Consider the following 14243-nt stretch of genomic DNA (forward strand, 5'->3'; position numbering starts at 1 on the left):
AAATACCAACTCTCTATTGGTGTTCCCACATTGCTCATGCACACTTGCGTACCATACGTAGTCTAAATGGACAGGAATTATTAACAGCTGTGATTAATTACAATTAAAAAAATAATTGCAGATCCAGCAAATTGTTTTGTCTGCTAGGCCCTAAACAGGAATTTTAAACCTATTCAGTGTACAAATAGTAGGAAAATCTCATTACAATGAATCAAACTTTTTTTTTCAGAAAGGAACAGGGAATCCCTCTCACAAGCACAACTACATATTAAGTGACTTACATCTGTTGAGAGGTAACTAGAACTGTATTATCAGTTAGACTTGCACATAAAGAACATAACAATCCTGTTAACCTCTCAGAATACTTCTTTCATGTGTGTTAAAGCTCAGGAAGGACTGCTGTTTAATCTATAAATAGCAGATGTGCTTCCAGACTGGAGGTAAAGGAGCACGTTTCAAGACAGTTTGAACATGGGTCTTAAAGAGACTTTAGTGCTGATAAAATAAAGCATCACTGAAGCTTGAATATTTTACTGTTAACATTAAAAGTGATCAGTATGAGCTCTACAGATACTCAGGACAGAACATGGGATTTTCAGACCATGAGGGCCCAGTCTGCTGAGAACATAAAAATGGAATCACTTTCAAACACTGTGTTCTCTAAGAGAAACTGAAAAGACAGATAAATAACTGCTTAGAAAGCTACAACAGACCATGGAATGCAAATTACATAAAAACAAAAGATTCAAGAACTTCAGACTAAAGCAAGCTTTGAAGAGAAACTCAACCCACAGTAAACATAGCTGGCACTGCGGTTCAAATACTGCTCTCCTAATACAGACACACAGTCTTCTTGGAACATCATTTAAACAGACCTCTAAGCAAAGAGAAAAAGAACACCTGCTAGTACACATGCATTATGATTTGATACTGCAGAGTAAATCCAAACAAATAAGGAGTGAACATGAAATCTGAAGGCAGTAATATTACAGTTACTTCAGCTGTCATCTAATTCCTCCTTGACAAAAACTTCCAGATCAAATTCAGAAATGGCTCATGGAATGTTTTGGGACTTTTTTTTTTTTTTTTTGGATGCAAAAAAATCATGATTTTGAACATTACTGTGTTCTGCTTTGCAAGAAAATGTTAAAAATATATGTTCTAGTTTTACAATAGAGACACCAAGCTTCCTTGTTATCTTGAGAAGTGCCTCGAGGACACTACCCATAACCCAGAAATCTTTCTTCTTCAAAGATTCTTCCAGAGCTGATTCATCTAAACAAAACTCAGCTTCAATGAAATACATTTCTTTTCAGTATGAAAACGATGCTCTAAAACCATTTCACCACCTGTGCTACATTTAAGCCACCTACATTATTGCTAATAATCTCTGTTGTGAACAATGGAGCTCATCCTATTTCATCTTCTTTCCCACAAAAAGAGATGAATCTTTTAAATACTAAAGTCTGCAAAGCCTGGAAGTTTATTACATAAAATCACATTGAAACTGAGGGAAAAAAAAATTGGCTTGTTAAACCAAAATGTTAAGCCTTCTTTAAAGAAATTTTAGTACCAGCCGAGCTGTATGTGCCCGACTGACAGATGGATGCACATGTGGCTTGAGTACTTTGTAATTCTCAGTCTCCTTTGAGTAATACTATGTGCTTTGGAAATTGTCATGGCAACAACATACTTCTTTACAAACGGAAACTGTATAGTAAATAGGCATATAAAAAACCCTTGTAACCTGACAATAATGTTGTTTAAGCTTGCATGCCCTCCTTCAATGACAAGCAGTAAGGGTGTTGGTTTCATGTGGAAAATCCACAGAGAGGCAAAATCCTGTTAAAAGGCCTCTCATGCGCCAGTGGACAAATGAAAGAAGCAAAACCTAAGCAGCAGGTCTACCTCCTGCTCACACTGGGTCAACAGACATCACAGGCGGAACAACACATACAAGCAATGATTACTCATCACTGTGTGCTATGACTGTGGGTAACCTTAGTTGTCAGAGCCACACAACAAAGTGCAACACTAGTTAAAGCTGAACATAGTAAATGCATGCCATCCACGTTCTCAGATGAATGTATTACAGACATTTCATGTTCATGCTGAGATAAGACACACAGAGTTCACTTGAAATGGGGCTGGCTTGATGAATTTACCAAGGCATGTGTCTGCTATATATTGTAAACAAATGACTGGAAGCACACATCAAAGAATCCTGCTTTTTTTTTTTTTCCTCCCTCTTCCTGTGCTAATTTCTCAGGTGCACTGTGGATACCTTTGTTCAAGGCAAGGCTAGATGTCAAGAAGCCATAGCATGTTGCTGGGTTCCTAACTCCATTTTCACAACTGTTCTTTTACTTCTCATTTATGCTGGCACAGAATGGTTGCCGCTTTTAGGCTGAAAGGCGTTTCTACAAGATTAAATATTCATTGGAAATTTCTGTATTTTAATTCTTTTTTCCCCTAGTGTTTTCTGTTTGGTTGATCTTTGAGGGGAAAAAAAAAGCCAAAACACCTTTACTAAGTAGTATCAATGTCTAATGTCTTTTGCAACACCAAACCAGATAAGTAAAATACTAATCACTCTGGAAATACCTGAAAAAAGTCAATGCTTTGACTGTCTTGTTGGTCCTTTCCCTCTTCATGGTATATAGAGACGACTTCTTCAATGGCAATAATCATCTGAATGACTAATTTCTATACTACTCTTGACTGAGATTCAGCTTTGGAATGAGCACAGGAAGGTACAGCCCTCAGATGACTAATTTACAGTTACATTTGTTCCTGATGAAAGCGGTAGCAACACTCTTGACGCACAGTGGCAAAATGAACAACTGAGTACGTCTGGAAATTCTGATTTATCAGCCAAGGTAACTGTCTACTAAAAGAACAATACAATCCAACAGATGCAAGCAGTGAAAGCTTTAAATCTCTATCCACAACTCCAAATCTCCACCAATGAACCTGGGAACCAGCTGCATTCAGATTTTAATATCAATAAACTCTTGCAGTTCTTCTGAGACAAAGAAGAAAGTAAATGCATGGACCATGGTCCTACCTGTGGGTCAGACAGTCGGGAAATGTCAGGATACAAATAGAATTTTATCCCTTCAGAAGCACCTGGCAATGTTACACCTCGAATCAGAAGAATCATCAGCATGATATAGGGGAACGTGGCTGTTACATACACAACCTAGGAAAAACAAGCAAACATTAGAAAATTATTTTCTTTCAAGTGCAATAAAATGCATCAATTAGATTTTTAAAAACCTAAATTATTTCTGGAGGAAAATGGGTTTTTAATGCCTTTGTTCACACAGGTAAATTTTGTCCTTCAACCATATTCCCTTTTAAATAATTTACAACTCATAGGAAAGGTCAATATTTTCTATAGAAACTGTGAAGTTTCTAAATCTATTATTTACTCTTGGTTAGTGACAGTTGGCTGCATTATATATTGTGGCATACATGTACACTATGCATACACTATTCCAAACACTGGTAGAGTGATACTGATTCATAATCACAAGTAATTCATTGCATTATCTTATATGTAGTATATAACAACATACATAATCCCAGATTTGACATCCTGTCACATGTCCTTCATGTGGCACACTCAGAAAAGAAGTTGAAAGCACACAGCAGATTTTCCAATACGTCCATCTGAACAAGTCATACTCAGACAACTCACTCTTCCTGATCTTAATAGGAGGTAATTACTGACATATCTTTCAGGTGCCCCATCCCTTTTGAAAATACAAATCATTACTTTCCTAGGAAATGAAGCCAATGATTATAAATGTATAGAGTGCATACTTCTGAAGTGACCAATTCACAGGTCATTACAATACAAAATGGAAAGATTTATCCAAGTACTTTCTTCTACTATTATTGACTTAATGGAAATGCAAAGAAAAAGGATCGAATAGATCGTCTCCAAGAGACTGTCCTACATAGTAAGGTTCCAAATGGAAATGGAACATGGGTTAAAGAGAAGAAACAGAGCGAACGTGGTCCTGATCTGAGTCCTGTATTGAAATGGATGTGGTGAGGGTCCCCTTCCTTTCTGGCAACAATACTGAAAAAGAATAATAAATAGGGAGGAAAATCACTTCAGCATTTCTGGCAATAAATGCTAATATAAATAATAAATGAGATACCCAGGAAGTACATGTGGGTAAGATACAGCCTTCCTGAGCTAACTGACACTGCTCACTTGATCTTGATTTTCAGTATGAATACAGACTGTGAAAGCGGGGCCTCGCGATACTTCTGACTTTGGAGATAACAAGACTGCTAACTTCTTTGGTACTGCAACAGCTGTGTACAGTGCACTGAGAGGGGAGAGAAGGCCACTGCTTGTAGCTAGTGTTGTTGCACCCTTACATGTTGATCCATTTCATTCCATTGTGTCCAGTGTATCATTTGTCACTGTGCTTGTTTTATTACGCTTCTCAAGAGCTCATGAAATTAAGGAGGATGAGGCTTTTTAGAAATCAAATGTCATTATTATTATCATCATCACCATCACATCTGTAGACATTAAAAGTTTCCTAAATCATTTTCTTTTCTTTCAACACATCAAACCTCTCTGAATATAAATGTGAACACAACTGTTTCTAATTACACCACATCCTGTTTTAATTGACTTTAATTGCTTGGTATGTTAATTTGCATTCCAATGCTCAAAATGCTTTTTTTATACTTGTCAGAGCTATGCCAGTGTTAAGGGAGTTGGAAACAAAATAAAAATGTCTGGCATGGTGTTTCTTGCACTTAGTTCTCCTATTACAGTATAATAGGGAAATCTACAAAGATAGTGATACGTATAAACATGTAGAAAGACACCACAAGCTTTGTTTGCCATGGACTTTAAGTATCAAAATATTGGAACTGTAAGTAGTAGAACTTTAAGAGACCTGGATGTATGTGTAACATAAGTTAGTTAGGTATATGATTACACAATGAGAACTGAACTAGATGCCAGTGTCTTTTCATACCAAAACACCTTTTGAAGGCATGTATCTGGTATGAGGACTGTTGAACTTCCTATCCTAAATTAAAAGGTGCTTTTCAGAACAGTCTGGCACAACTATGCCCCAAGTACTCATGTAGAAGCGCACGAGCAATGTCAGAGTCAAGCTGAAAAAGTTCTCTTCAAAAGCAAATGAAAACTCCAAAACACAGTTCATACCAATACAAAGGATGGCAAACGTTTTCACTAAATGGAGTCTTAGTGCTCTACCAGTCCAGGCTTACAAAGAGCATAAGAAAGTAATCTAAAAGTACCAAAGGCAGACAATAACAATGAAGTGCAACAGTTTCTTCTGGAGTGAACAATAATCATAGCTAAATAGCTATTTCTCTACATAAGAATTCCTTAAACAACATCAGGTTTTCTAAATTTGTTACTTGAAATTCTTTCTCAAGTTATTCCCACAGCTGGTTTTGTTTCCAGATCTCCCAGGGCTATTGAGATCAAGATCTGTCTTTACTTCTGAAATTGCTCTTCAAGCTTGTTGGCTATTTTGATATGGCCTACAGATCTTACATTAAATTTTAAAAATTTACTGCCTAGGGCAAATAAAAAGCTCTGCTTCCATTTATTTGCATAAGATTTCTTACCTTAACCAATAATGCTACCCAAAAACATTCATTTCTTAGGTTACCAAGAGAAACTAAACTTAAATAGCAAGAAGCAGTCTCAGTGATTTCAAGCCAGGTATCCTGTATTTTATCCTGTTGAAAGAGCATTTTATCACAGCTGTAATTGAAACAGCAAGGAACTTGAACACTAAATAAAGCACAGGTGTACTGAGACTATGAGTATCTAGAATAATGTTCTTCATTACTTTTGCTAGCAGCCTAGTGCACAAAGTAATACAGGATGCACTTCAACATTTTCTCTAAGCTCGTTACTGCAAGCAAAAGTGTTTATGTGCAGCTCCCATCAAGTGGTGAATTTGCGGAGACGCAAATATCTCAAAATCAAAGACTGCTATTTAATCAAGTAAAAGTCAACTTTAAAAATCAGTCAGGAAGAATTTTAAATATGAATTAGGACTAATTAATCAACTGAAGGTTTTTTTCCCCTCCAATTTCTAAAGGTCTTCAAAAAGTTCAAGCTTTTATAATTCAAAGCTATTCCTTCTATTCCTTTTCAGAACCTTCCAGACTTCTGAATTCCATCTTGTTTTCTACTATATCCATGAAGGTGTTAGCTATAAACACACACAGAAACCTGAAATTTTCTTAAATAGCTTTTCAGTATGGGCTGAGTTCCTGATAATTCTGATATACAACAATTCAATTTCTACAAAAAGAACGTACAGAATTACTAGGCACCTGAATTTCCAGTTGTTTCTGAGTTTAGACATGACAGAAATGACATACAAATAAGGCACTAAATGGGCTTCATTTCTTAGCTAATGTAGACACGCCTGTCCAGATCTCACTTGAAGAGTCTACCCAGTAGCTTCTGATATATTCTGAAAATGTTTAACCTATGAAGCAGATAAAGATGCAAGGGTTGGAAGAGGACAGGTGATGATTTTTCTGCTTGTAGGATAAAACAGAGCTTATCATTTACTAATTGAAGAACTTGTGTTTGTTTAGCCACAAGATGATATCATTTTTACAATTCATTCAATGGTGAATATAGGTCTTCATCACCATGGTGACTGCTGAGAGATATATTCATCATAAAACATTTGCAATACAACGTGTTTATTAAGTATAATAGTTATTAATGGCTATATGTAATCACAGAACTATAAAGACTGGAAAGACCACCAGTGCAGTCTAATCATCAGCCCATCACACCTTCTTAAAAACCACCAGGAATGGTGACTCCACCAAATCCCTGGGCAGCCTGTTCCAATAACATAATAAATAGCTTTATCACTTAAACTATACTCCAGGTCCCAAATTCTCCACATTTCCATTCCCTATGGCTACTACTTGTATTGCATTGCACATATTCACATTTATATTTTACCTCAAGGTAAAATAGTTACTGCACGGTAACTTTCCTGCTACTGCAGACTCTAAATCTAGCCCTTAAATCACCTCAAGGCCCACTTGTAGAATGCTTATCTGACACAGTGTGCTGAAAATTAATTCTGCTTTTGAGCCGAACTTCACAGTATGAGAAGTAGATCTGATGAGATGCATCAGAAACGGGGAGGAATCACACAATAAAGACATTGGCCTGGACTTAAAACTATGATTCTGCTGCAGTTTTATCTTTCTACCTCAGGTGCATTGCCCTGTCCTCACTTTATAGCTGGAGTTCAACAGAGATCTTCAACTGCCCATTATGCAAATCAGACGTAAGGACAAGCTTTTTGGGGAATACAGGCATCTTATTGTGTTCATCCAAGACTTGTAACACTGTGGTTCTGACCTCAGTAAAGCACTTCAGGAATCAGTGACACGCAAATTAAATTGCAAAAATACTGACATCAATTGGTGTCAGTTATCACAGGTAGAACCACGTACCTTTTCTATCCACAGGAAGAAAAAAAATCTTTTGTTGCAGAATTCTTGGTGCCATGCAGTTGACACACATGACATGACATAATCAAGTTTATACGGAATGATTTGAGCTTCTTTCCTTTCTTTTTGTTTTTACTTTGAAAGGCAAATCGATTAGCAGGTGCACTGCAGCCAACTCTTTTCTCTGGCATGTGTTTTAGTAGCTAATATAGCACCTTTGTTGCTTGTGTAGAAATTTATTTCCATAGGTTTTCCCATTCTTAAGAAAGAGTTTGGATTCAGTCAATGACACTGAGATGGCATAAGAATTAAATTTTGTAAATCTTGCAAGTGATGCCTTGTAAACAGAACTACTACTACAAAGACACCTTTACATCATAGATAAACTGACTGTATAACCTTGAGAGTGCATTCCCACCGGCAGGAATTTGATATAGTATAACCTTCACATCCAGTACCATGGGGGTGGTTACCTCCATACTGCCTTGTAAATTGCTCATGAGTCAATCCTGATGCTTTATAGACTCCCACTACCAAGAACAAACCACCCATGTGAGAATTAGGGTATTTTATCTATTTTACTTCGGCTGAAGAAATATGAAACCAAAGAGTCACTAAGAAAGACAGTGCTACAAATGTATCTCAGCTCTCATGTTTCCATACTGTGTTGCAAGACCAAGCAGTTCTTTTGCATGTTCTTGTTGAATAAAATCAAGACCCAACAAAAGCAATATCCAAAAGGAATATTTGTGTACTCATAACCAAACCAGCCTTTGTAGAACAGCCTCATAACTCAGCCATTACAAAGCACAGACGAGCTTTGTAGAAAGCAGTGTGTCATGTATCTGAAAGAAGGAAATTTTAGCCCTGACACAGTTGTATGAGCAAAGAGTGGACTACACAGAACAACTTATATGTTGGCTTCTGTTTGATGTATGTTATGTATTGTTAGCTGATTTCTTTTGGTAGGGAATAAAAGAACTCATAAGGACAGGTTCTATTAATAGAAGAACATGAAGAAATCGTATGAATGCATAGTAACTTCAAGGAGAGAATAATCCACTACATGTTACCTGCAGCCAATCAATAAATTTCTCCTATAGAGATACCCCTATGCTAATCCACATCTTTGTGCTTCATCTTTAATTTTTCAGAACATTTCTGTGAATTATCACTAAAATGACCGAAGATATTCTTCCTCCTTTCCTTTCTATCCTTTTTTTCCTATACATTATTTTGACAGGACAAGTGATTTTCTCTGCCCAAAACTTTTCACATGCACATGTGCCCTCAGCTGTCCTTCAGTGCACTGAAATCCACTCTTAGCTTACTTAGGCTGTGGATCAGGGCTCAGATCCAGAGTAACAAAAGATTAATTAAAAAAATGGGCCTGCACTGTTAAGGTTCACCTACCAAGGAATGAAATCACATAGATGCAATTCTGATTTATGTTTACTACTTGATACTTTTCTCAGCTGCTAGAGAAAAGCTTGAGAAAACCACTCTGAAAGGCACAAGTATCTCCTTTACTAACAAATCTGAGGTGTCCTTAAATGCTCAGTGCACAGGAGAGTGGAAAAAAAAAATCTCAGTAGTGGTTTTAAAACCTCACACAGAGGAGGCGGGTAGCAGGAACTCAGCATGCATCTCATGAATGTTCTACTTTCTCTCTTTGAATACAGAGATCAGTCTTGGACAGAGTGTTAAAGCCTTGCAGTGAAGGGCTATTCTCTGCTATTACTTCAGGCTAAAACAAAAGACACTTCAGGAGATACAATCATTGCTGCCTAGTTCCTTTTCCTGAGCTCCTCACAATGGGCCCCAGTCCTTTTTTATTTTTTTCATCCATACATCTTTCTCTTTTATCTTCTCCTTCTGTCCTTTTACTCTTTCTTTCTGCCTCATTGAATCCATTAAGGTTTTTACATAGCCTGCTATTGAGAAATAAATTTTCTTTGAGACTACTGACTGAGCCTCAACTACTGGCAAGCAAGGCTTAACTCCTCGAGGGAGGGCAGAAATAAATGTGTAAAAGGTATGAAACAGTCTAACTCTGGGTTTCAGGTCTCAAACAGCACCACATTCCTTTCCATGTCTTGCTAACCTTCTAATTCTAGCAGTTTCATAGAGCACTTTGGATTGGAACAGACCTTATATGTCACCAACTTCCAGTCTCCAGATACACGGATGCCTTCTGCTAGTTTAGGTGATCCGAAGCCCTACCCATCCTGGATTTCTGGGCACCCTGCTCCAGGTCATCACCATTCTCATAACAAAGAATCTAAATCTATATTCAGTTTAAAGCCACTATACCTTGTTCTACTACTACACTTCCTGATAGAGTCCTTCAGCTTTCATGTAGGACACCTACCTCTTCCATTCATTAGTCTTGATACATTGAATTGCATCTCTGCCCATATCTCCTACCAGATCAGTGTACCCTTTTCAACTATTTTCCTTGTTTCAGTTCCATATGTCAGTCCTTTTTACACAGCTGTAAATTAGAAGGCACTACAACATCAGCAAAGTCACACCACCATGAAACACCTAAGTTTCATGCATTATCACAGATGAAAATAAAAACAGTATTCACACCTTTCAATACTAAATACTGTGATAAAATATTTCAGACAAAGTTCGACACAAAATGGGTCCACTGAAGTTTATTTCAAAGCCAGAAGGGAACTGCATGAAAGACAAAACACTAATTCAGCTACCCTTAGGCAGGTTGACAATGTGAAAGAAAAGGGACTACAGAGGCAAAGAAGAGACCTGTCTGAGGAAAGGTAAAGACCATCAATCCAAACCAAATGAGGTATGCGCTGAAAATGCAGAAGGAAGGAAAACTATAAAAAAGGGAAGTAACGTAGGAAAGTACAGCATTCAGGAGTGAAAAATGACACTATACTTGGTTAAGCAGAGCCTGACAGCTTAACAGTTTGTGCTTTAAACCATTCACACAATTTTTTTTCCTCCACAGGAAAATTAAAAATAATACATAACCAATGTTTAAATGAAGCTGTCACCTTATCTTTTTCTAGCAACGCATAGTGAGAAGCTTGATTTGTTAGAATAAACTTTCAAAAGCCCAGGTGTCAACTTCAGATTAAACTATTCAGGCCTATTAGAACTGCAGCCTGGGACAGCAGGTTGTCAAGACTCTCACAAAGTGCAAGCGCAGGGTCCTCCATTTTTAATTAAAACTCACTACGATACAGATGTTAATTGTATAGTAGCACATTTCATTGGCCATTTTATTTAACTTGTCCAGTTTATGATCCTTTCCTGTCCATCAATTGTTAGAGATTACTATTAATATCAGAACCACCTACAAAACCATTTTGCTTCTTTTGTTAACAGGTTTATGCCAAGAAGTTCCAGGCAACCTGATCATACATGGCTGTTTTCTCCTTTCTCTGGTCCTTTAATACATAAAGTCTAGAATCCACTGAATATCTTGTCAATTTACTCTTAAATGGCCTCATGTACTGTTTGTCTCAGCAGATGAGATGAATCGGTAGAAATAACTAAAGAATCAGAAACAGAAAAGCACAAGGAAGGACAAGAGCCATTCTGTCACAATGTCAATTTCACAAAGTTCAGCTTAAAACCCTCAAAGACTTTAAGATTTATATGTAAATAAAACATTAAAACCATGAAAACTCAGATTCCATATGGAATCCAACTAAATTTGTCAAACATATTATTTAGAGTAAGACAGGCTTCTATCCGAACATTAAGCAGACAAAAAAACCTACCTAGTTACAGGCTAGTATACTGTGTTTTTATTACAATTGCAGTATCACACATGGATCTACTAAAAGGCTTTCCTTACTAATTACAGGAGCAGAAAAGAAATAAGAAAGGATCAGTGTTGGGTGAGAAATAACCTTACTGCAGCAGAAGCAGTAGATCCTCTGAATGACAGACTGCTGAAGACCACAGTGTGGTCTTCTTCAGTGTGAGAAACCAGTTGGGTTCCTCATGATTTCAGAGATAGAAGCACAGCTTGTGGCAAAACAATCTCAGTAACATAAATATATAATGAACCTACTTAATACAGGACTCCTCTGAGACCAATAAAGCTGAAGACTGAGCACTGATTTCAGTTTCTTCACATTTCTTTTGCAAGACAGCTAAGTTAATCCTGATTAGCTGAAAAGCTTATCATCCTATTTCAAGTGGGCAAGACATGTTTCTATCTCAGGTTATTTCACTTAACCTCATCAGGAAGGTGGTTATCAAAATGAAACCGAAGCAAAATAAAATCATTACTTTTCCTAGTGAGATTAGAGTTTAGTTCAGGTATCAGGAAAAATATCTAACAGCTTCACTTGAATCACTTTCAAATGCGAGACCTTTTTCTGGGGAAGTGGTATAAGCTGCAGGAACCTTATGCAATATGCATACGGTACATAACAAAAATCCAAATGTAAACTGCACAAATGCTAAAACAAACTACATCCCCTCTAAGATCACTAGAGACTCCTCCTATTAGCAGATCATTTCTACCAATGCTGTTTTTCTTGAGCACTGTACGCAGTTTTGCACAGCCCTGTATTCATGCACACGTGTGCATTCAAAATACATGCTTTTCCTTCACCTCTGGGACAAGATTATTCTATGGTAGAATAGATATCCATATTTAGACACTCTTTCTGATGGAAAAGAAAATACTTTCTCCCAACTTCATTTCTTTGCTGCCTGTTGTAGCTCTAAACCACTCTCATACCTCCCTGGAGTCCATCCTCAAAGACATACATACATTTATCTTGCCATTTCCTTATCTCACTTTTTTGCCTCTATATTTTTGTCTATTTCCCCCCCCATTCTTTTCACTAAGCTATTCTTGCTCATATGCATCTCTAGACAGTGCCTCTCAACTTCTTTCAAGCAGCAACTTGATAAAAGTAGGGCTGTCTAAATCCATCTGTGTAAATTACTTAGGTGAAAAATGCAGTGCCAGATTGACTGACACAGTTGGCAGATAGAAACAGAATTCAGCAAATAATTATAGCCATATTTTTGAGAGGAAGAAGAATGAGTGCGTTCATGAAAGCTAGAAAAAGTCATTTCTACATTTTCCAAATAATAATAATAACAATAAAAACACCACACAACACTTCCAATATTTCATTTATAAATGCCGCCTACTGATACAGAAACAACAACAACAAAAAAATAATATCTAACCCTAATTACAAACTAAGCTTGTAGTAAACAACCAAAAATCAGATAAACAAAATGATTCAGCAATCCAGCAGTTGTTTTTTCTTGTATTCTTGGTTTCCACATGAGAAACAATTGGGTTTCTTAGGTCCCTTCCAGAACTGTTACTTTTTTCCTCCCTCTGCTTACTCAACTAATCACATATTCTACTCAGGCCTATGTCCGCTACTACACTGAGGTGACCCCTCCATTGTCCCAGGACTTCCTCAGGCTGTCAAGTTGTATTGCTCTGTTGGGTTTCCAATACAGAATGGCTGGATTTTTATTTTTTCCTTTTTTTTTTCCTCATCTCTGAGTTTTTATTTTTTTTTTTATTTTTTTTTCTACTGTTGGTGATCAGTTCTTTTTTCCTCAGAATTATTGTAGTTTCCTTTTATTTCCCTCTTCAGTTTAGAGCCAAATTCGTATTTTAATACTATGTGTACAGAAATCGAGGCAAATCTTATCAATCCCAGGGTTCAAAGGGCTGGCTACTAAGGGAGCCTGAATTAACAAAACAACTACAGTGAAAACAGCAAAAAAACCAAAAACAAAAACACAAAAGATTTAGGGAATAAGAAAATCACTAAAGCCAAGGGGAGCAAACCAATGCAACAGCAGCAACAACAAAAGACTAATTCCTAATTACTCAGTATTAATACTTCATATACTCTATAAATACAGATACTTACAGAAGTGTAAAGCACACTTAAAATTCCACCATTTCAGTGTAAGGAAAAGTAAATAATAACACTCAGTTTTGGGGTACAAGAGGGTAATAATTCAGTTGATGCACAGTATTTCAACCCTACCTTTCCAGTCGACTTTGTTCCTTTCCAAATGCAAAAATAGCAGATAGTCCAAGCAGCCAGGAGGCACAGTGCAAGTTCCCAGCGAAGGTTCCCAATATGTTCAATGCCATCAGATATAGCAAGCACCCTGCGTCTACCAAAGGGGGAAAATACAAAACTGTAAACAATACCGAAACAAAATAGTGCTGCATACAAAGCGTTGATCTAAAACCAAACCACGTTCAACCAAGAAGACTTCTGGTTACTGAGTAGAAAGAATGGACCATGTCAGGTATAAAGATACAAAAGAGGGAAGAAAGGAATATTGCCAGTGAGTTTAAAAAAATAAACAAGCGTGCGACTCTCACAGGTCGGTGAAAAAAAAAAAATCAAAGAGATTTAAAAGTTGACTCAGCATGGAAAGTTTTGTACAAAGGAAAAGGTAAAGAAAAAAACCCCAAACTTCTACCTCTCTGAATCATCAAAAGATGATACAGATCCAAAACAAAACACTCCTATCATGTTCTTTTTGCTCTCTTTTGTTGTTGTTTTAGTTTTATTGTTTTTCCAATAATAACTATTTGAGTTGAAACCTTTATTTTTACCTTGTAGCACCTATTTTCATAAATGCCCTTTCCTAAATTGAACTACAAATTTACAACTTTTTATATTTAATGTCTTTCAGGTGGATCTTATGTAGGAAACAACAGGAAAGTTTAAATATTTCCAAAAATA

The 14243-nt window shown here is 36.8% G+C and overlaps 1 protein-coding gene across 1 annotated transcript in view; it reads right to left on the reverse strand.

Moving 5' to 3' along the window:
- Nucleotides 1-14243, reverse strand: part of SLC6A11 (solute carrier family 6 member 11) — a 58657-nt gene that overhangs the window by 29138 nt on the left and 15276 nt on the right. The window contains exons 6-7 of the mRNA XM_072347496.1: nucleotides 13530-13662; nucleotides 3068-3202 (exon numbers count right to left, since the gene is read on the reverse strand). Of these exons, the coding sequence (XP_072203597.1) occupies nucleotides 3068-3202; nucleotides 13530-13662 (268 nt within the window). The remainder of the gene's footprint in view (nucleotides 1-3067; nucleotides 3203-13529; nucleotides 13663-14243) is intronic.

The sequence above is a fragment of the Excalfactoria chinensis genome, chromosome 12 (genome assembly GCF_039878825.1).
Source record: "Excalfactoria chinensis isolate bCotChi1 chromosome 12, bCotChi1.hap2, whole genome shotgun sequence".
Classification (NCBI taxonomy): Eukaryota; Metazoa; Chordata; class Aves; order Galliformes; family Phasianidae; genus Excalfactoria; species Excalfactoria chinensis.